The following is a 23,321-nucleotide window of genomic DNA, read 5'->3' as shown; positions in this document are numbered from 1 at the left end:
TTTGTTCCGTATTGCTGAATGTTTATTCGAATTTAGTTCCAGTGCTCCAGTTCTGTAAATGATGTATGTGATGTGACTTGGAATTCTAATGTAAAGTTCATCATTTTGATTCTTGAGCACATAATGAAACTCTTTAGATTGGCTACATTTTTGTCGAATTTGAAACTTGTGCACTTTCTTCATGTTGATTTGAAAGGAATGGGGATGAGCATGATGGTATTGCAGAAGAAAACCCGAATTTCTCATTTCCAATCACAATTGGATGAACCTGCGATTTAATGTTTTGCACTGAGAAGGGAGAAAATTGAAAATTTGGCACACTTTCCAACCGCCACCCCCACCCCCCCAAGTTTAACAGGTGCATGAGAGAAGACGATAAAACAAAGCAGTCTTCAGATGCATTTAGAAAATGTAGCTGCCAAACCCTTAATTAGGAGTGTCAAATTATTTTACTTGTATCTTATTTAAAGTTGCATGTTTAATATAAAACTTATGATGGAGCTTTTAATTTTTTGTGGACTAACCATATTGTGCATGAACTGCATTTAACGTATGGCTGTTGTGTTTGTGTCTTTGCATTTTCACCTGCAACACTCCTACTAACTGATGTGATGAATCAAAACAAAAGGAATTGGTAAATTATCCACTGCTGATGGTAAAGCCTTCGCAGATCCTGAGGTACTCCGAAGACTGACTTCTTCAGTTAGCTGTGCGTTGGATGAAGCTGCTGCTGCCTTGACCCGAATGAGAGCAGAAAATACTTTAAATGCAGGACAAGCAGACAAGTATGTTTTTCTTGTTATTTCTGTATTCATGGGGCTGGGGCAGGGAGATAAGTGAAAATGGAATAGGTGATTATTCAACAAAACATTTCAGCAGCATGACTTTATAAAAATTAATTCTTTTATGGGATTTAGGAATTTTTTCCAAAAGGTATTTTCTGGTTCTTTCTGTGATTATATGGTAACAGAGAAAGTAGAATTATATTTCTATAATGCAAATTGTGTATTTGCTGTGGCATAAAAATTTGGCTACATGCGTTTCAGTGAAAACCCCAGACAGTGGTATTAACGTGTTACTGGTTACATCCTACTTTGTAGAGTAGCCATTGCATGGCTTGAAAGTTCAAGAATAGCTAATCTATGATTAATCCATTCATTATTTAAATCCATGCATTTTAGTATATGTATACACTTTTTATTGAATTTTGGTTAAATTTTAGACTGGTCACATATCCAGATAAACTGATCGGATGGCTATGTTTCAGCAGTGATACTGAAGCATAAGTTATACTGTGTTCCAATTGCCAGTGTTTCTGTCAGTTTGTCAAGGCATAAATCTGAATTCAAAACAGTTCTGTTTCCTGGCTAGTATATTTATGTATATGGATACACAACAGGAATTGAATACCAATAGTGTGAGCATAAGTCCATCTTTACAATAGGCATCTGTGATTTAGAAGGACTGGAAGCCTGTGATGAGCGGTGTGCTACAAGGGTCAGTGCTGGGTCCACAGCTGCTTGCAATTTATATAAATGATTTGGATGTTAAGAGAGGAGGTAAGATTAATAGGTTTGCAGATGACACCAAAATGGAGGTGTAGTGGACAGCAAAGAAGGTTACCTCACAGTACAATGGTTTCTTGATCAGATGGAGTTTAATTTCAACAAATGTGAGGTGTTGCACTTTGGTGAGGCAAACCAGGGCAGGAATTGTACAGTTAAAGGTAGGGCCCTGCTGAGTGTTGCTGATCAAAGAGATCTGGGGATGCAGTTGCATAGTTCCTTGAAAGTGGAGTTAAAGGTAGCCAGGGTGGTAAAGGAGGTGATTGGCCTTCATTGGTCAGAGCACTGAGTATAGGAGTTGGGATGTCATGTTGCAGCTATGCAGGACATTGATCAGGCCATCTTTGGACTCGAGCCGTAGAGATGTACAGCATGGAAACTGACCCTTCGGTCCAACCGTCCATGCCGACCAGATATCCCAACCCAATCTAGTCCCACCTGCCAGCACCCGGCCCATATCCCTCCAAACCCTTCCTATTCATATACCCATCCAGATGCTTCTTAAATGTTGCAATTTTACCAACCTTCACCACATTCTCTGGCAGCTCATTCCATATAAATACCACCCTGAAAAAGTTGCCCTTTATGTCTCTTTTATATCTTTCCCCTAAGACCCTAAACCTATGCCCTCTAGTTCTTGACTGCCCAACCCCAGGGAAAAGACTTTGTCTATTTATCCTATCCATGCCCCTCATAATTTTGTAAACCTCTATAAGGTCACTCCTCAGCTTCTGATGCTCCAGGGAAAACCACCCAGCCTGTTCAGCTTCTCCCTGTAGCTCAAATCCTCCAACCCTGGCAACATCCTTGTAAATCTTTTCTGAACCCTTTCAAGTTTCACAACATCTTTCCGATAGGAAGGAGACCAGAATTACACGCAATATTCAAATAGCGGCCTAACCAATGTCCTGTACAGCCGCAACATGACCTCCAACTCCTGCCGAAACGTCGATTCTCCTGCTCCTTTGATGCTGCCTGACCTGCTGTGCTTTTCCAGCAACACAATTTTAAGCTCCCAACTCCTGTACTCAATACTCTAACCAATAAACAAAAGCATACCAAACGCTGCCTTCACTATCATATCTACCTGCAACTCGACTTTCAAGGAGCTATGAACCTGCACTCCAAGGTCTCTTTGTTCAGCAACACTCCCTAGGACCTTACCATTAAGTGTATAACTCCTAAGATTTGCACCTCGCATTTTTCTGAATTAAACACCATCTGCCACTTCTCAGCCCATTGGCCCATCTGGTCCAGATCCTGTTGTAATCTGAGGTAACCCTCTTTGCTGTCCACTACACCTCCAATTTTGGTGTCATCTGCAAACTTACTAACTGTACCTCTTATGCTCGCATCCAAATCATTTATGTAAATGACAAAAAGTAGAGGGCCCAGCACCGATCCTTGTGGCACCCCACTGGTCACAGGCCTCCAGTCTGAAAAACTACCCTTCACCACCACCCTCTGTCTTCTATCTTTGAGCTAGTTCCGTATCCAAATGGCTAGTTCTCCCTGTATTTCATGAGATCTAACCTTGCTAATCAGCCTCCCGTGGGGAACCTTGTCAGATGCCTTACTGAAGTTCATAAAGATCATGTCCACCACTCTGCCCTCATCAATCCTGTTTGTTACTTCTTCAAAAAACTCAATCAAGTTTGTGAGACATGATTTCCCATGCACAAAGCCATGTTGACTCTCCCTAATCAGTCCTTGCCTTTCCAAATACATGTACATCCTGTCCCTCAGGATTCCCTCCAACAACTTGCCCACCACCGAGGTCAGGCTCACAGGTCTGTAGTTCCCTGGCTTGTCTTTACCGCCCTTCTTAAAAAACAGTGGCACCACGTTTGCCAACCTCCAGTCTTCCGTCACCTCACCTGTGACTATCGATAATACAGATAACTCTGCAAGAGGCCCAGCAATCACTTCTCTAGCTTCCCACAGAGTTCTCAGGTCCTGGGATTTTTAACCTTTAACCATTTCAAGACATCTAGGTAGTTCTTTGATGACGCAGTGGTTGCGTTCTTTGTTCAACCCCTCATTTATAGAAAAATTGCATTTTAGAAACAGTGCTTAGTGTTGTAATCATGTTACAGCTGACACACATTCAAAAATTTCACGCTTTAGAATCTGTGTGCCCAGTTCATGAATTGCGCTACAGTGAATGCGCATTATAGCAGAATGACTTGTACTGCATGCACTTATGGTCACCCTCCCCGAGGAAAGGTTTTGTTAAACATGAAAAGGTATAGAAAAGTTGTACGAGGATGTTGCTGGGACTGAAGGGTTTACATTACAGGAAGAGGCTGGGGCTCTTTTCCCTGGGGCATCAGAGGCTGAGGGGTGACCTTTATAGAGGTTTGTAAATTCATGAGAGGCATGGATAGGGTGAATAGCTCAGGTCTTTTTTCTTTGGGTGGGGATGTCCAAAACTAGAGGGCATAGGTTTTCGGTGGGGGGGGGGGGGGGGAAAGAAGGATTAAAGGAGGACCTGAGGGGTAACATTTTCACGCAGAGGATGATGCAAAAATGGAATGAGCTGTCTCAGGAAGTGGTGGAGGCTGGTACAACATTTAAAAGGCATTTGGTGAGGTGTATGAATAGGAAAGGTTTAGAGGGATATGGACCAAATACAAGTAAGTGGGACTAGGTCAGATTGGGATTTCTGGTTGATACGGACGAGTTGGATCCAAAGGGCTTGTTTCCATTCTGTGTAACTCTTAGACGATAAGTGAAAATGTTGAGAAGGGGATATTGGGTCGTCGGTTAAATTTAATCTTGTGCTTTATATTTTGGGAGTAAATGCAGTTTTAATATCAATGCAGGTGGGTGTATCTTTCAGATGATGCACAAAAAGTTAGATTTTCACTTGACTGTGTAGTACTGTCAGATTTTGCAGGATAAGCAAGAAAGCTTAGTTTGCTTCTCCCCTTTCCCATCTGACTTTGCTGAAGGGGATAATTTGAGTTTCATAGAAAAGTATTAATTTGTTGTAAATTTGCTACCTATTATACTCATTTGAGAATTGTTTTGATTCGATCCCTTAATCCAGATGGCACTCAGGCAGCAGTTGGTTTTCATAGTATTGTCATTTCCGTACTGTTTGCCTTTCCAAAGGATGTCGTTGCTGTTTAATATAGTAAAGGCTGTAATCTACCTTTGTTTGTTTGTTTGTGTCAGAACTAATTTTAATTGGCAATTTCCCTTTTCATACCATTGCACATGTGCTATTCTTTGCTTCATTCTGTTGCAATTTCATTTCCTCCCCAAATATAACTCTTTAAAAATGTTTTGTTGCGACATGGGGTAAACCACTCTGCTAATTTAAACCCGACACACAGAAGCTCATCTTGCCGTAGTTTGTTAAATTTAGAGAGGCAAAGAACTATCCCAGAGTTCACTATTTTAAAGTAAGAATTAAAAATTTTATTCCTAAAGTTCAACAGAGAACATTAAAACAACAACTATATACAACTTCTTTTTCTCTCAAACCTATCTTTTACTTCCGACTCTACAATACTGGTCCGATAAAACAAAAACCCTGATTTAAGGTTTAGAGAGGAAAAAAAAATCATGTTTCAAAACCAGCCTCCTCTGCCGCCTTTTCTTTGGTCTTCTGCTGCACAACGTTTCTTATGGACAGATTCCTATCAGAGCGCTATTTGGCTAGCAGTATATACTTGTTGGTGCCCTTTGCCGTTCTCCCCTTAACACTTTAAAATGTCCAGGTTTCTACCCTAAAACATCGGACCATTTCATTGGTTTGGTGTCATCCCAATCATTAAAATTCCAATTCAATTGGATTTTGGTATCTGGGACATAATTTAAACGGATTGGCCGAATCTGAATTTGTTTTTGTTCTATGGTAATGCAACTCCAGCAATTTGTTTCCACCAAATGTTAATTTTTAAGTTGTTCAGCATACTGTGCTTTCAGTCAGTCCTTGCTAGTTTCCTCTTCAAGGTACAGTGCATATCTACACCACCTTAACAGTTTAAAGAGGTATAAAAATTAACTCTAGTAATAAATTGCTAAACCAGCTAGCTAAGTAATCTCATAGGTAATAAAAAGAGTAGTTTGTGGAACACATGCTCAGAATGTGTAGAAAACACATAGCGTCAGTAGCCATGACCAAAAGTGAATGTTGATATTGTTTTTAGGATTAATTATCACATTTCAAGTTTTTAAACCATACTTTCCCTTTGTGTTTAAGTTCTCCAACAAACAGAGTTCAAAATTAAATCTTGGTGGTGAAAACATTTTGTTAATGTGATGACATGCCAAAGTAAATAATATTGTTTTTTGGTTTAGCCGAAGTTTAGCAGAAGCATGTTCAGATGGAGATGTGAATGCGGTCCGAAAACTGCTGGATGAAGGTCGGAGCGTAAACGAGCATACAGAAGAGGGTGAAAGTCTCCTTTGCTTGGCATGCTCAGCTGGCTACTATGAACTTGCACAAGTAAGTATTAAGTGACTCATTTATTTTACAATAAACTAACATACTACAAATTTCAACTGTGTGCTGAAGAGTACTGCATTTGTACTGTTTTAAGATTTTCATTTGAGTTTCTTTTGATTCTTGGTTTTCTGCAAGTCAGCTTGCTATTATTTAACATTAAGATAATTTAATTTTATGTCTGTCGTGTTTGTGTACAGTGGGTAGCTGCTGAAGTCTTCTCTCGGGCTAAATCTGTTTGAGAAGTCCTGCATACCAAACTTTGCATGGCCTAGGGTTAATATAAGCCTGCTGCTATTGCTAATTCAATTTGGTACTTGGAAGAAATTCCAGTAGTCCAGTCAGTTTAAGGCAGCCTGAAATATAAACAGCTTAAACATATTAGTATAGGACTGTTTTGCTTATTACTTCATTGGTTTGGGGAGTGATAAGAGGTGCCTGATTTGTGTCCAGTGCAGTTGAATGTATAGTCTTTCAGGTGACTGAGCAGCATTATTAATATCTCCATACAATGCTGTGTTTTCAGATCTATCTTCCATCTCAATTGTATATACAACACCTCTACCCATTGTTCTGTTGATTTATGTTCATAGAGCCAAAGGTTGAACAGCTGACCTGACGTTCCTTGTTTGGTCATCTTTAGCCATTTCAAATGTGTACTAATCCAGGGGTGTACACAAATAAATGTAAATGTTAAATGGCTAACTGCTGAGAGTTGGTAAAATAAGCCAGCAATTATTCCAATGAAAACTTAAATAATGAACACCAATTATGCCATTGTGTGGACACTGCATGTTACTAATTGTGTTTAAATTAGCTGTGGAGATGGCAGCCATCAGTTCATTCCAACAAATTCTCCAAACGAAACCAGTGTCTATTGCTACAAAATTGAATCTTTAGTTTTTAATGGGTATTGTGATCACATGTTTAACAGATGCAAGATATAGACAAGTGAAAGATTTGTTTTGCAGTGATGACTGATGTGAGATGTATTAATATTTTGAGTTTGGACTTTAAATCACTGGCATATGGCTGTTGGTCTAATTTTGTGAAGGGGTTTAAAACTGGCTTACCTTTGCAAAACCTTGCCTTTAAACCAGCATGTGCATTTTGGAGAGTTAATGAAAGTTAACTAGGAGAATTTTTGACTTGAGAAACAAAACATCAAACCATTAGATTTAGAGTCCAGGATGTACAAAAAATTTAGTGCAAAAGCTTTTGGGCAGTTGTAAGGAAACTTGACTGGGGCTAGAGGAAGTATGGTTTCTCCTAGAATGAGCAGATGATTCAGAGCAGGAAATAAGTCACCTCAGTGAAAAAGTATAGTTTGAGAAATGTCCAGACAAGAACTGTTTCGTTAGATGTCTGCAGATCATTAAGAGACAGTCTAAAAACTGTTCTAAGGGTAGTCAAGGGAAAAAAAAGCCTTGCAGCTCACTGGAGCAGAACTGAGAAAAAGCAATTAAGTCAAATGTATGGATGTGGATTTTCCTTGTTTGAAGTGTTGAGGATTGTAAAGTGTTTTTGCTATTTAAGGAACTATGAAGTGATGGCATTGGAGATTAAATGAAATTTTGTTTCTGCAATGGATTTGGAAAACTTTCAGACTTGTTTGTTCTATTTTCTTTTTGTTAAATGAGCTTCTATTTCATTATTAAAACAAAATCTACAACCTTTTTTACTTATTTTTCAGTGAAAGATTGCCACAGTAAATTAGAGAAAAACAAAATGTCCCACTATGCAGCATTTCATTTTGGGATCTGACTTATCCATTAGTAACATCAGCTGGGAACATCACAAGTGGGACTCTTGCTGCATTTTCAGTTTACTTCATTTAAGAGGGATCTGTCTCATGTAAAGAAATGGGCATAAGGAGGTTCTGGATGTAAAATGGCAATGTTGCATCGAAACTTATTTTTGAAGATAGCTTTAAATGTTAACAGTTTTCAAGAAATGGAAGAGACAGCAGTGGACTATTTGAAACCTTCCACTAAAGCTACACTGAGGATTAGTGGATAACTTGAATCCAGAAGTAAAAGCAAAATCTTGGAAGAAGTTATTTAAATGATTATTAAGCATTTAGAATTAGAAAGGAAATGTGAAACTGAGGTGCCACAGCTTGGATAGAAAAGGAAAAAGGTTGATTGAGAGAAATGAAAAGATTTGTTAGTAGAACAGAAGCTAATGAAAAGTGCGGAAAGAGAGACATATTAAGTGAACTTAAAGAAAAGGCTTGAATGTCAAAGATATAAGGCAGTTAGACAAAATTTCATCGTACCTTAAAGGAAAAAGGATAAATCTGATAAAGTACAGAATTTAATTTAACTAAAAATCTATGTTTAGTGTCTAGATTTACTGAGGATGAAGTCAAAAGATAATTCACTTCATTTGAAAATCAGCTGGATGGATCAATTGTCAAAAAGTTAGAAAATTTTGAAAACAAAGATTATTGAAGAATTCAGAAAAACTGTTCCTGCAAATCTAAAAATTTTTGCTGGGCTTTAAATATCAAAGATCAGATAAGTACCAATTCTGGCAGTTCAGAGGAGGTAATGACATAGTAGTAATATCACTGGATGGATAACTCAGAATTCTTGGCTAATGTGCTGGAGACATGGATTTGAGTTCCATCCATCATGGGAGTTTATTAAATTTGTATTAAAAATTGTACTAAATTAAAAACTCGCCTAATGGTCACCATGCAATCACTCCCGATTGTTGTGCAAACTCTTCTGCTATTGTCCTGAGTGAAGGACTGATCCTCCAAGGGAGGAAGTCTGTTGGCCTTACCTGATCTGGCCGACGTATGACTACATGTTACAGCAATGTAATTGACTCTTAACTGCTCTCTGAAATGGCCATAGTGAGCAACTCTGATTCAGTGAATCCTAAATCCATGAACAAATTTTTTAAAAATTACCCGTGATTTCTAGCACCGTCAGTAGTGAGAAGATAAATCAAATGGGAATCTGGAAATACGTCTGCGGATGTTTCAGGGAACGAGCAGAAGGATGCCAAGTAATAAAAGAAAAAAAGATGAGAAACAAAATAGATGTCTAGAAACTGAACTGTGCTTTACATAAATGCAGTCAGGAATCTGCTGGAATAGTCCCCATTTGCCTCCAACTCTGCTCAAGAAGCTTGGCATTATCCAGCACAAAGGAGCCCGCATGATTGATACCATAACCACAAGCATTTGGTCATTCTAACCACCAATACTCAGTAACAGCAGTCTACAAATGCACTGCAAAAAAAATCCGAGATACTAAGGCAGCCCCTTATAAACTGACAACGAATTCCATCTTGAAAAACAAGGAAAGCAGATACATGGGATCACCACTACCTGCAAGTCCTTTTCCAACCTGACTTGGAAATAGATTACCAGTCATTCACTGGGTCAAAAATTCCGGAATTCCCCCTCTAACAATATTGAAGGTGGCACATGGTCATTGTCGCATGTTGAATGCAGAGGTTCGTGAAGGCAGCTCACCATCACACACTCAAAGGCTAGGCAACAAATGCTTGCCCAGCTAGCAACGCTTATATCCTATGAGTGAATTAAAAGAAAAAAGATGTGTGTACTCAGGACTCATGAGTGCTGTGCTCCTCACTTAGCTTTAAATTGAAACTTTTGAATAATAAAACTATTCTTTTGAGCCTTGTTAATTTAATAACTTATTTATTTAGGTTTTGCTTGCTGTGCATGCTAATGTTGAAGATCGTGGTATCAAGGGAGACATAACTCCATTGATGGCTGCTGCCAGTGGAGGCTATGTAGACATAGTCAAATTGCTACTGGCCCATGATGCTGATGTAAATGCTCAGTCTTCAACAGGTAAGTAATCAAGTTATTTAGCTATCTAGTTTCAGTTCCGTCATAAAGTGAGATGGCACTTCAGACTTTTAAAACTTAAATTTGCTTTCCTTTTAGGAAATACAGCACTCACTTATGCCTGTGCTGGTGGGTTTGTTGATGTTGTAAAAGTACTTCTGAAAGCAGGGGCCAATATTGAGGATCACAATGAAAATGGTCACACACCTTTGATGGAAGCAGCAAGTGCTGGCCATGTGGAAGTTGCTCGAGTGCTTTTAGAATATGGCGCAGGAATCAATACTCATTCAAATGAGTTCAAGGAAAGTGCACTTACATTGGCATGTTACAAAGGTATGATGTTGATGTTTTGTGAGCAATATATCACGTGACAAAATATTCTGCATGTTGATAGATCCTTGAAGGGAGCAGGGAAGTTAAATAAGGTAAAGAATACTTGCCTTTATTAGCTGAGACCTGCTGAAGTTTTATGAAAGGCTGGTTGGGCCACACTTGGAATACAGCATGTACTTCTGGTCACTGCATTACAGGAAGGACATGCTTACATTGGAGTGGTTGCAAAGTAGATTCACTAACATGCTGCCAGGGATGGAGTTTGAGATGAGGAAAGATTACATTGGCTGGGGTTGTTTTCCTTGGAACAATGAAGACTGACATGGGACCTTATAGAGATGTATCAGATTGAGGGTCACAGGGTAAATAGAAAGGCACTTTTGTCCATTTAGATTAGATTAAATTCCCTACAGTGTGGAAACAGGCCATTCGGCCGAACCAGTCCATACTGACTCTCCGAAGACTAACCCACCCAGACCCACTTCCCTTTGACTAATTGACCTAACACTATGGGGCAATTTAGCATGGCCAGTTCACCTGACCTGCACATCTTTGGACTGTGGGAGGAAACCAGAGCACCCGGAGGAAACCCACGCAGACACTGAGAACGTGCAAACTCCACACAGACAGTCACCCAGTGGAGGTGTCAGTAACCAGAGGTTTAAAACGAAAGAGAGTTGGAGTGAATGTTTTTTTCACTGAGGCTAGTGGGAATCTGGAAGTCTGTTGGGAAAAATGCTTGAGTCAGAAACAATTATAATGTTTAAGCAGTGCAGATGTTCCTCTATCTGTGAGAGTTCTGTTCCAAAAGAAAACTTAGTGAACGATGAATTTGAGAGTGTGAATCTTAATATCTTATGATAAAAATAGGGTTAGGTTCCCAGACCCCAAGATTATGACTTTTTGCCTATTATATTTGAGTTAAAATAACAAATGTTACCGACATTGTTAATACTTAAGTAGAATATGGTTTTGTAATGGAAGAAAATGAAAATTAGCATTAAAAAAATGTATAGTACCTATACAGTCCAGTAGTCTAAGAGGCAGACTGTAACTAATGCAACATAGTCTACCCTATTACCTTGGCCACACAAGTTTTTGCGGATATGTGATTTTTGTCCAGGGATGTTGATTTAATTGGTTACTTTTTTTTTGGTGCAGATAGGCAAGTTTGCAAAAAGCAATTTCATGGATACAGAAGAATGACTGACTGACTGTATTTATTTATATATTTATTTATTTTGCCATAGCCTCCAGAGCTATGAGCCAAAGGCTGGAAAATTGAACTAGTGTGACCAATTTTTACCTACTGGCATGGGCATCTTGTGCTGTAAATATTGGAATCTATTTACTTTGTAATTTAATGCATTAAATCTAAGTTTTGCCACTTAGAAAAGATACCCAAGCTAGCAGCAATTAGTATTGTGATGTTTAAATGAATGATGTAGTTGGTTTTCCTGAAGACTTAATTGAGATATCTTTTTTCATAATGAAGTTGAAAGATTATCTGAACTCTATTACGTGATTAGCATTTCAGAGCAATTTTGTCTGATATACTTAATAAAATTTGAAAACATGAATATTGAGAAGTAGCTTTGAAATAGTTCCATAGTAACTAAAGTTTCTTTGAAACCTTGTGGTACCGTTACATCCCTATTAACTCGGTGCTCCAATGCTACACTAAAAAGGCTTTCAAAGTCAGCCTTTCAAAGGGTAATTTCATTTTCTTTGAGCTATGTTGATGTCTTCAGAATTCATTAATTTTAGAGGAGGGAAGAGAAAATAAAGGTGATCTATATGTAGACTAGAAGAATATTGAAATACAATTCTAAGGTAAGATGCTTCTACAAGAGCGAAAAGGCTCATTTAATTTAGACTTTCTCCAAGACATCGCTCTCTTTAAAATGCTGTAATCTGACAAATGCACAGCGAATACGCTATATTTGTTTGGCTTTAAGAACCCAAAAAGGGACAAGGGTACACCATACCACCTCTGGCTTTCTCCACTGTTCATTTAGATGACATTTGTTCTACTGCCTGAACTAAGTTTTCCTGCCCCACTTCTCTTGATTTCTGTAAGTCCAAAAATCTATCGGCTCTGTCAATATATTCAACAACTGAATAAAATACTGATTTCTGTGTTGGAAAGCTTCTAAGAATTCAATAAAACACCACTTTACATTCACAGTTTTGTAAAGAAAATTCATAGGTTTCTTTCCATCTGAAATTGAAAACTTAATACAACTTTATACATTAAAAACTGTTCTAAATGTATTTAGGTGGTTACATGTCAAAATATGTTTTTATATCTTAACTTGATCTGTATCTCAGGACATTTGGAAATGGTACGGTTTCTTCTTGAAGCTGGTGCTGATCAGGAGCACAAAACAGATGAGATGCATACTGCTTTAATGGAAGCATGTATGGTAAGTGTTATTATGCATCATCATTTCCTGTTCCTTGCAAAAGTGCTGCCCCAGTATTTTAAGATCTTGATTTGTTCCATTTTTCTTAGTCTAGCAAATACAGTGTTAATTTGATATTGAGCAAACTTAATTATAGTGCATATTGGTGACTACTCATTGCCTGAGGGTAATACACAGATTTTCCCAAAATATTGGAATGAGTAAGTTATGATTTTCAAGATTTTGTTTCTTGCATGGTAACCTATTTCAGTTATGGGGTGGATGTTCATGAATATTTGTATAGAAACCTGAGGATTTTTAAGTTAAAGATGAACTTTGTTTTTCACATATGGTTGATTGTACTATGTTACACTTTTAATGTAAAGTAAATGCTTATTTTATTTGACTGTTCAGATTCATAATTGGATTTGAATTTGATCTATGCTTTATATTAGAAAGGAATGTCCTGACTATTTAAATGCATCAAGGTGCTGATAATTGACTTTGTTGAATAGGATGGCCATGTTGAAGTGGCTCGCCTCCTTTTGGATAGTGGTGCGCAAGTAAACATGCCAGCTGATTCTTTTGAGTCTCCATTGACTCTTGCTGCTTGTGGTGGTCATGTGGAGTTAGCAGCTTTGCTCATAGAAAGAGGTGCAAACCTAGAAGAAGTCAATGATGAAGGATATACACCATTAATGGAAGCTTCACGAGAAGGTCATGAGGAAATGGTAGCATTGCTGCTTGCCCAGGGTATGAAATGTCCTGTGTGTTTAATTCTAAACATGATGAGGAGTCATTGACTTAGCTTTGGAACTGTTGACTTTTTTTTTACTGAGCATGCATATTTCTTTGTTTCATTAGCGTGTTTGGGCTTAGTACTACAGTTAAATACATTCAACTTCTGGTGTCCTTTTTAATTTCACAGGCTTAATTATCCACCTATACATATCAGAAAATAGAAAATTACAATTGGCAAAGGCTGCTGTGCCAATATATGAATAGATTGGCCAGAGACCTTTGTTGCAACTAGAGGTTGACTGTGAGATTTTTTTTTGTCTGCTTGTGTTGCATGACTTCAGTTTCAGTTGACCTTGTTGAAACCATTTAAAACAAATCTTCTTATGTCTCAAAATCAAGAGTTGCAAATGAAACAAACATATCTTCAGAGAATTCACAATTCTTATATTTGAATTGCCTCACCTTTATCTCACTAAATGCTGTACTTTATTCCCATATCTATTAAAATAAGTTGAATCATTTTGAGTGAACACACTTCTCAACTGTGCAGTTACTGTTGTGGATAGAAAAACAATCTGATTTAGCTCTTTGTGTGGCATGACAGACAAAATCCTGCAGCATTGAAATGTTGAAATGCTTTGTTTTTACCCTTTTATTCCCCGACTGAGTTATTCTCTGAAATGGTCACCAGCTATGTTGCACTTCAAATGAGTTAATGCCTATGACGAAGCATTATACTAAGTCCTCTTGGACTAAATCAAAGACTTGTATTGTAACTCACCTATTGTTTTTACTTAGTATTTGGGTAGCTTAATGCTTTCAAACAAAACCTGAGAGCTTCATAATTAAGGTACAGAACAACACTATTGCCAAACCAGTGATAACTAAAATTCTTGGAGCTTGGTTTAACAAACTCTTCTTTAATTATAAATTGCTGCTTGGACTTTTTAGGAGCCAATATAAATGCACAAACCGAGGAAACCCAAGAGACAGCTCTGACTCTAGCTTGCTGTGGAGGCTTCTTGGAAGTTGCAGACTTTTTAATAAAGGCAGGAGCTGATATTGAATTGGGTTGCTCAACACCACTGATGGAGGCTGCTCAAGAAGGTCATCTTGAATTGGTCAAATATTTACTTGCAGCAGGTGTGTTCCTAATTCTGATATCCTAAATGAGGTTTTGCTGTTTTACTTTGCAATCAAAGAAATGCATGGCAGTTTAGAAGTTAATCAAAATACTGTCATAAGTCAATGCAGTATGCAACTTTTAATATCCTTTCGCAGTGTTGTGTGTATCTCTAATTCTCCATGTCTAACTGTACATAGTAAGTGGCAAAATGTTGTTTTGTGGAGTAATGCCAGTTGTTAAATCAAATTTAAGTTTCAAAACTATAATATTCATCTCCTTTAACATACTTTAATCTTGCAATATAAGTAATTGTAATATAAGCGATATAAGTCTAGTACCTTCAGTCTCCACCCATGCTGCAAGCAGAGCACAAAAAATGCAGTGCTTTGTTAAGCACATTTTTTTTTCTTAACCTGATCACCAATAATGCAGAAAAAATACAATTGGGCTTTGTAATTGTTCCTGCTCTATCTTTTCTTTTTTTTGGTGCTTATTTTAACTTTTTTTAAAAAAGTGTTTTGAATTAGTTTTCCTTTGATTTTAAACAAAAAAGCAGATTTTAACTTCAGTTCAGGTGAGATGAATATAATGTTAAATCCAAACAGACTTTAATTTGGGCACTAATTTTGGTAATTGCAAGTGTGGGTTCACAGATAACAAGAATTCCTTGCAATAAATTGTTTTCATTTCTTTGGAAGCTCAGTTACCTCAGTCACTAAAAGGTAAGCGCATTTAACATGTTGAAAGAATTCATTTTAATGTTGGTGGTAACCAACTCTTAAAAATTCTATTGGTAATGATGAAGAGTCATCAATTTCAAGTGGAGCGCTCAGAATGATCCATGAAGGTCTATTTGATACTAAGTGATCCAAGTCTTTCATTTGAGATAGAAATTGCACCCAGCATTTATAAATGTTTTACTTCCCTACTTTAATAAGTTTTATACACTTAATTTTTCATTAAAATGTTATCTTAATGGAATGATAAGCCATAGATGTCTTTTTACGTATAAAATGTGTTCACTTTCATGTGCGTGTTGTATTTGAAATGTTGAGTTCTTGTTTCTGTTAGGAGCAAACGTACATGCCACTACAGCTACAGGGGATACAGCTTTAACATATGCCTGTGAAAATGGACACACTGATGTCGCTGATGTTCTTTTACAAGCAGGAGCTGATTTGGTAAGAATCACTATTTTGTGGCAGTATATTGCACCAGTTAACACGTGCAAATATGGTGGTTTCCATAACCACAATCGATATATATTTAAACCTTTACGAGCAAGTATTCAATACTGTGATTTTAACTTATTTCAAATAATAATTTTTCTGCCTAGTTATGTAATAAATTTATTAGGTTTTATATTGAAGCATGCTAGTAATTTTTAAATAAGATTTTGAACTTCACTGTGTACAAACTGATTAGAATTCTAGTTTTTGAATCCTTTCATTAGAACCCAAAACCACTTTTATGAGGTTGCAAAAGTTTTCTTCCTTTTTAAGGAACATGAATCTGAAGGTGGGAGGACACCCTTGATGAAAGCTGCAAGAGCTGGCCATTTGTGTACAGTACAGTTCCTTATTAGCAAAGGTGAGCCTTCATTTTTCGTCCTGTAAAATGTTTTAAAATGTTGCACTGCTCACAGCTGTATAAACCTGAGATTATAATTGTTAATCCATGATATGCACATTGTGTATGTTGCACTCCACAAATTGATCATTGGGTTGATTTATTGGGCAAAGCCTGAGAAGAGAAGTCCAAAGACGAATGACCTTCCAAGGAACAAAATTTTGCCACTCCATCTTAAACGGGAGACCTCTTATTTCTGAACACATTATGCCTTCAATGTTTCTAGTCATTTGGAATCTGCAACTGTCAAGCACCCTTCAAACCTTCTGTTTCAGCAAGTTCATATCTTGCTTTTCTAAAGCTCCAATTAGTATAGCATCGATCTGCTCAACCTATCCTACCAAGCCATTGCAATAAAAGCTAGCATTCACTTGTATTCATAATTGCTATACCAGCACACAATCTTGTGGTGATTCATATGCAAGGCCACCCTGTGCTACTGCATTCTGTAGTCTCTCAATGTAAATAAGTTGTTTATCTGTTGATCCTGCCAAAGTGGACAAGTTCTCATTTTCCCACCATATGCACTCTGAAATTTTTGCTCGCCCTCTTAATATGTCTTTTTATTAAATTTTAGAGAATATGGGTATCACTTGCTAGGCAAGAATTTATTGACTACCTCTAATGTGTAGAAGGTGGTGACGGGCTATTTGAATCACCGCAACCTTCATAATGTAGGGACACCACAGCGCTGGCAACAGTGAAGAGATGTGAATACATTTCCAAGTCCAGATGGTTTGTGACTTGAGGAACCTGCATGTAGTGATGTGGTCATGCATCAGCTGGCTTAGTCTTTCTAAGCTGGAGAGGTCATTGGAAAATGCAGTTCAAGAAGCCTGATGAGTTACTGTAGTGCATCTTGTAGATAGCATACATTGCTATCATTGAGCATTGATGGTGAAAGAATTAAATGTTGAAGCTGATGGATCGAGTGCCAGCCAATTGTTCTATATGATGTCAAACTACTTGAGTGAAATTAGAACTGCATTTATCCAAACAAAGCAAGAAGATTTTTCACCACACTGCTAAATTGTGCCTTATTGATCATTCACAGGCATTGGGAAGACAGGAGGAGATTTGGTCACTGCTGCAGGGTGACCAAGATGTTGATCGAAATGTCATTGGTTGGCAAGTGGAGATGGTTTCTCTTGTTTAGAAATGGCAATTGTCAGCACTTGTGTGGCATGAGCATTACTTGCTACTTAGTCCAAACGTCGATGTTGTTCAGGATCTGATAAATATGGCCATGAGCTGTTTCAGTAGTTAAGTAGTTATGAATGCCTTTGAGCGTTATGCAATCATTGAATATCCTGAATTCTGATCTTATGGTGGAGGGAAGGTCTTTGAAGAAATGCTTCAAACATTACCCTGAGAAGCTCCTGTTATATAGATCTGTGACTGAGATGATTGACCTCCATCAAAGATCTTCCTTTCTGCTAGGTATGACTCCAGCCAGTGGAGATTTCTTTCCTGATTCCCATTAGCTCCAGTTTTCCTAGGGTTGCTTTATGCTGTACTCTTGTTAAATGCAGCATGATGTTGACGTAGTTACACTCACCTCTGGAGTTCAGCTCTTTTGTTCAGGTTTGGGCCAAGGCTATGATGACAAGCAACTGATAAGTCCGGTTAAACCCAAACTGAGTGACATTGAGTCAGTTATTTCTTTATATTTGCATGCTTGATAGTGCCATTGACAGCCCCTTTCTTCCCTCTGTGATAATTGGCCAGTGTGGATTCATATGGCTTTTTGCGGGCTGTATATTACTGGGCAGTTTTCCAAATTAAGTCAGAGCAGCTTGGCTCATGGAATGGCAAGTTTTTGAGCAGATCTTCAGTACTGTGTCTAGAATCTTGTCAGGGCCTACAGCGTTTGTAGTATACAGTGTCTTCAGCTTTTTCTTGACATCTTGTGGGCAGAAAGGCCTCTTCTGTGCTGTGCGACATTGACTGTATGAATTGAAAAGACTGAAGACTGGTATTTGTGATGCTTGAGACCTCAGAAGAAGGCCAAGATAGACCATACATTCGGACTTCTGGCTGAAGATAGATGCAAATAATTGAATCTCTTCCCCAGTTATTGAGGATGGGAATATTTGTGGGGCTTTCACTTACTGTTTAATTGACCACTACCAATCTTGGCTGGGTGTTTTCAGATTGGTTGTACAATTACTTAGCCCTATCTGTTGGAAGCTATTTCCATTGTTCGGTGTGCAGGTAGTCCAGGTTGACACCTCAATTTTAGGTATACATGTTGCTGCTCCTGCATGTACTTTGCACACTTCATGGCATGAGAGTTGATCCCCTGGCTTTGCTGGGAGTAGAGTGACAAATTTACTGAGCCATCAAGTGTTGAATACAGTTCTACTGACCACCCACAGTGCTTCAGATGCTCAGCTTTTAGTTGCTGTATCTGTTCAGTGTGTTCCATTTGTCATAGTTGTAGTGGCACACAACATGGAGATTATGGATGGTATCCTCAAAGTGAAGATGGGGCTTTTGTCTCTGGCAGAACTGAAGTGATTATACCTACTGTACTGATGCTGTCCTGGACCAATGCATCTGCACTGGAGTGGGAAAGATTCCATGGGGTTCAGATTTGAGGACTCAACAGGGAAAGTTTCCCAAATGTATCTCTCTCTGCTGCCACCTCCGGTACATATGTCCTACTGCTTGGACATACCCAGGGAAGATGATGTCTCGGGCATTGTCTGTAAGCTTTGATTCCATGAGATTGTTTCTTGACTAGTATGTGGCCAAACACTCCTGATTTTGGCACAAGTTTCCATTTGTTGGAAAGGAAATCTTTGCAGGGTCAACAGGATTGTTTGCTGCTGTTGTTTCTCTTGCTTAGGTTGACTTAAGGTGATCTGTGATTTCATTCCTTTCGTTAGAATTTGTAAAAATTGGAGACAAACATGTTATAATGAGCAATTTCTGAGGATAGCTAAGAGCTATCCACATTAGAGAGCCTGGAGTGTCTCCAATGGCTAGACCAGGTCAGAATGCCAGATTTGCTTTCCTAGAGGATATTGGTGAACCAGGTAGGTTTTTAGGATTAACCACTGTCGATGATAACATGGTCAATATTAGGTTAACTTTTAATTCCATTTGAGTTCATATTTCACTGTATGTCATGTTGAGATTTGAAGCCCAGGCTTCTGGATTACTAGTCAAGTGACATTACCACTATACACCACTATCACTGCCACCCCCCAGGTTTGACTTTTTGTATCCGCCTTTCAATTGGTTTCCTGCTATCTTTTATATTAGCAAATTTGGCTACAGCGCCTTCATCTAAGTTGTAAATGTCAATTATAAATAGAGACCTCAGCAATGATTCCTGTTGCATGGCATTAATTGAGTTTGCCAAATTGAATCCTGATCCTTTGTTTCCTGTCAGTAAACCAAACCTCTATCCGTGCTCATGTGTCACCTCCAAACACTATTGAGCTGCTATCTTGTGTAGTAATGTATTATACCATTTCAACAAATACCTTTTGCAATGCAAGCACACTATATCTGGTTCTCCTTTACTCACTTTGATTGTTTCATCCTCAAAAACGCATTAATTAATTATGATTTACCCTTCAAAAAAATCCTCTTGACTCTTGCTCGTAATATGATTTTCTAATTGTAATCTGCTAGATTTTTGCATAGTCTCTTCAGTCTTTTGAAGCAATGATGACACATTGCATTATTCACTGAGTTTAGTGGATCTACTAGAGGTATGTAGCCAAAAGGAGGATCTGTAGATGTGGTTTTCCCTTTCTTCATCCTTCCTGTAGCATCAGAATATAAGTTTTTAATTGAATATCTGAAATATTAGAAGTTATTGTACCCTAACTGAAGGGTGTTCATGGTAATACTAAAACTAATGCAAAATATGTAGTTTGCAATACAGTCAAGACCCAGTTGTTTCACACCAACTAGGATTTAACTTTGTCTTTTCAGGAGCGAATGTCAACAGAGCTACAGCTAACAATGACCACACAGTGGTCTCGTTAGCATGTGCAGGAGGACACCTCGCAGTTGTTGAACTCCTTTTGGCACATGGAGCAGATCCAACACATCGATTAAAGGTATTGAAAAGTTGCTGCACAAGTCATTTTTGTAAGATTGTAAACGATATGAAACTTGGATAAAGCAAATATCATTCTAGAAAATTCCTTTTCTGAGAAAGGATAGCTAACTTAATTTTGTGTTTCTTAGGATGGTTCCACCATGCTCATAGAAGCTGCTAAAGGAGGCCATACAAATGTGGTTTCGTACTTGTTAGACTACCCAAACAATATCCTGCCTGTTCCAGGACCAGATGTGGCTCAGCTCACACCACCTTCACATGACCAATCTCAGGTGAGTTTTTCTGTTATTTCTGATTTGCAGCACCTCACCAAAATTTTCGACATCAACTTTAATTCAGATCAATGTGAAAGCCTGTCATCTGTTTTTCAAGCACACATGCAGACTTGGGAGGCTAGAAATTTTAGTTGAATAGTTGGTTATATTTCTACAGGCAAGTTTGCAGTTCATTCTAACTATCATCTGTGTTAACTTAGTATTGTAAATGGAGTAAATCAAATACTCTGGTAATCAAGCATGCCGTTAGAACATTACTGGGGGTGAGAGATTTTAATTACATACAAAATCTGGGAAATTCGGAATTGTTCTTCTTGGACCAGGACAGATGAAGATGGAATTCAAACAGTGTTGCATAAGAAGAAACCTATTTGCAGTGCAGAAGTATTAGTAGCCACAGTGTACAGATTTAAACTGGCAAATAAAGCAGATGTGATGTGACACAAATTTTTGTGCCATGAGTTATGAAAGAGTAGTGGAAGCAAATTTATTCAAAATAGTTAAGAGAATTGGATAAATACTTGAAGGCAAGAAAAGAAACAAGGAGAGCAGAATGTTGGAACTAAGTAGGCAGCTTTTTAAAAGAGTTAGCACAAATGTGTTTGACACTGTGACCACCACCTGTGTGCCATACCATTCTAAGATTTTATGAATTGAAGTGAAAATATAACTTAAATGATGAATAACGGAAACAAACTGGATTCAGTCTAGTAAAGAGACAAAGAAACTTTCAACTAAGCACATAAATATGTTCTAGGCATTTCTCCATAAATACCGCATTATGGATCAATATAAACAGTTAAAGTCCATCTGTACATTGCTAAATCAACTTCTTCACTAGTGAAACTTATTGTTGTGCCTTAAAACTTTGATAAAGAGATGGACAAACAGACCTGCAACAGTGACACGAAAGAAAAGTTGTAGTGCTAAACTCAATGATTATTGCTCGATTAAACATGTGTTGTTGAACTGCATTGATGTCCATTGAACACTAATGCAGACTGTACATCTTTAAAACTTTAAATAGTGACTTCATTCAGAAGGTTATATTAAACTGTATGCGGTAATTGCAATAAAGTTTCTTGTGGAACTGTTATAGAGCATGATGAAGCCTTTTAATGGAATGACCACAGAAAATGGCCAATCTTAATTCACGTTCAACAGAGGAAGTGAACAATAATCTTGGATTGTTCTCAAAGCAAATGAAGTTGAGGGGAAATTTGTAGAGGTGAATAAAATTGTTTTGGGAATAACTTTTAAATTAACTTAATCATTCAACCATCAGAATGCAAATTCATAGTTTTTGGGCAAGGTATGCAAGGGGCATAAACTTTCTTGAGCACTAAGTAGTAATTAACCAGTTCTCTTCCCGCAGGTTGTTGGTAACAGATACCATTCATCATTTCAAAAGGACTTGAAGAGAATCAGCTTTGTGTTAAGGGGTTAGAACAGAGGAATGTGATCAACTGGGTAGCTCCATAGTGAATTGACATGGATATGATGAGCCAGGTAGTGCCGCCTTTGTTACAAGTGACTGCCTCATTCATCAATAAGATGTACAGCAACTCCTTTGGAATAAAGGGAGATATACTTGGCATTGGAGAACCACCCTACTCTTTAAGGGCTTTGCACTGATACAGACTCAAGAATTTTGTCCACATACTCTGTTGTTATATTTTAATATCTTCAAGAGTAGGAAGTGCTCTTGATGTTGGACTGAAAGGTCATGGTTTGTGATAACTCTTAAGTCATTGCAGCTTCATGCCAAAAACCAGCTGCTGTTTTTGTCTGTGACATTAGCCATTGCTTTCCATGTTTTTAAAATGACAAGGCCTACCTCTTGCATGTGGTGTCTTCCTGAATGGGTTAGAAACATCTAACACTTGTGCATTGCAAAGTTGCCCTTCCACTGAGTCATGGTCATCAGCTGGATTCCTCCTGTGATAATAACCATAAAATCCTGAGACCTGAATGTTGCTCGGTGACGTACTTCTGCTATATCTTTTACATCATTTGTCTCTATCTTGACGTGAGGTAAGCAGTGGGGAGAATACCGGCGACCAAGAAATGTAGACAGGTTAAGTAAGGGAGCATTGACAGGTAGAGTATACCATAGTCAAGTGTCAGGTTATTTTGGTTGCGTGAAGAGAAAAGCAGATTTTAAAAGATGTGCACCTTGTAAATGTGGATGTATATGAGTTATATGGATGTGCACAAGGAATGCACAGTGATATGTAGCTACAGCAAGCAATTATAAAGTATAGTGGCATTACTCTGAGTTTGCAAGTGCAGAAATAAAGATATTTTGTTACAATTGTATAAGATATTGGTGAGAGCAGAACTAAAATACGGTTGCAATTTTATTTTTCATTTTTTTAAGGAATCACCATAAACGTGTTTTGGAGGCAGAGTGGTAAAGTTTCACTAAACTGATGACTGGATGAGGTGATGTCCTATAATGGGCTGAGTAAATATATTCTGAAGTTTAGAAGACTTGAGAGGCAGCCTTTTTGAAACAGGAGTTTATGAACTATTATCTTGATATAGAAGCAGATTATTTCTGTTGAGGAATCAAGAACATGAGGTCATAATCTCAAGTTTAATGACCAATCATCTGAAGATTTCTTCCTTTCTTATGAATCACTGGAATTTTCTAACTCCCTACGTATTTAGATCCTTTATCGTTGCATACTCTTAAATTTGGGATAGGCAACTTTTGGTACAGTGGAATCAAGGGCAGTGTGCTGGAAAGTGGAATTAAAGCCCAAAATTAAGCCATAATCATACTAAATTGTGTTCAATAATGGAGGAGGTTGATGAATGTAATATGACTGCTGTGGACTTTGAAAAAGACATTGGATATTGATGAAGTTTGACA

At 37.9% G+C, this 23,321-nt stretch overlaps 1 protein-coding gene across 18 annotated transcripts in view; it reads left to right on the top strand.

Moving 5' to 3' along the window:
• The window catches only part of ankhd1 (ankyrin repeat and KH domain containing 1), a 159,478-nt gene that overhangs the window by 74,434 nt on the left and 61,723 nt on the right, over positions 1-23,321 (top strand). For 9 of the 18 annotated variants that reach the window (XM_043703618.2, XM_043703617.2, XM_043703616.2 and 6 more), the window contains 11 exons: positions 629-785; positions 5,877-6,024; positions 9,709-9,856; positions 9,953-10,186; positions 12,518-12,612; positions 13,107-13,344; positions 14,284-14,475; positions 15,530-15,639; positions 15,961-16,048; positions 20,018-20,166; positions 20,297-20,440. In XM_043703618.2, coding sequence (XP_043559553.2) covers positions 629-785; positions 5,877-6,024; positions 9,709-9,856; positions 9,953-10,186; positions 12,518-12,612; positions 13,107-13,344; positions 14,284-14,475; positions 15,530-15,639; positions 15,961-16,048; positions 20,018-20,166; positions 20,297-20,440 — 1,703 coding nt within the window. The remainder of the gene's footprint in view (positions 1-628; positions 786-5,876; positions 6,025-9,708; positions 9,857-9,952; positions 10,187-12,517; positions 12,613-13,106; positions 13,345-14,283; positions 14,476-15,529; positions 15,640-15,960; positions 16,049-20,017; positions 20,167-20,296; positions 20,441-23,321) is intronic. The other 9 variants (XM_043703634.2, XM_043703628.2, XM_043703627.2 and 6 more) reach the window with 2 other exon arrangements.

Source organism: Chiloscyllium plagiosum, unplaced genomic scaffold, assembly GCF_037043375.1.
Source record: "Chiloscyllium plagiosum isolate Xiang-an unplaced genomic scaffold, Cpla_swu_hap1 HiC_scaffold_16, whole genome shotgun sequence".
In the NCBI taxonomy this organism is placed as follows: domain Eukaryota; kingdom Metazoa; phylum Chordata; class Chondrichthyes; order Orectolobiformes; family Hemiscylliidae; genus Chiloscyllium; species Chiloscyllium plagiosum.
The sequence above is the reverse complement of the archived record's forward strand: the minus strand, read 5'-3'. Positions and strand labels throughout refer to the sequence as shown.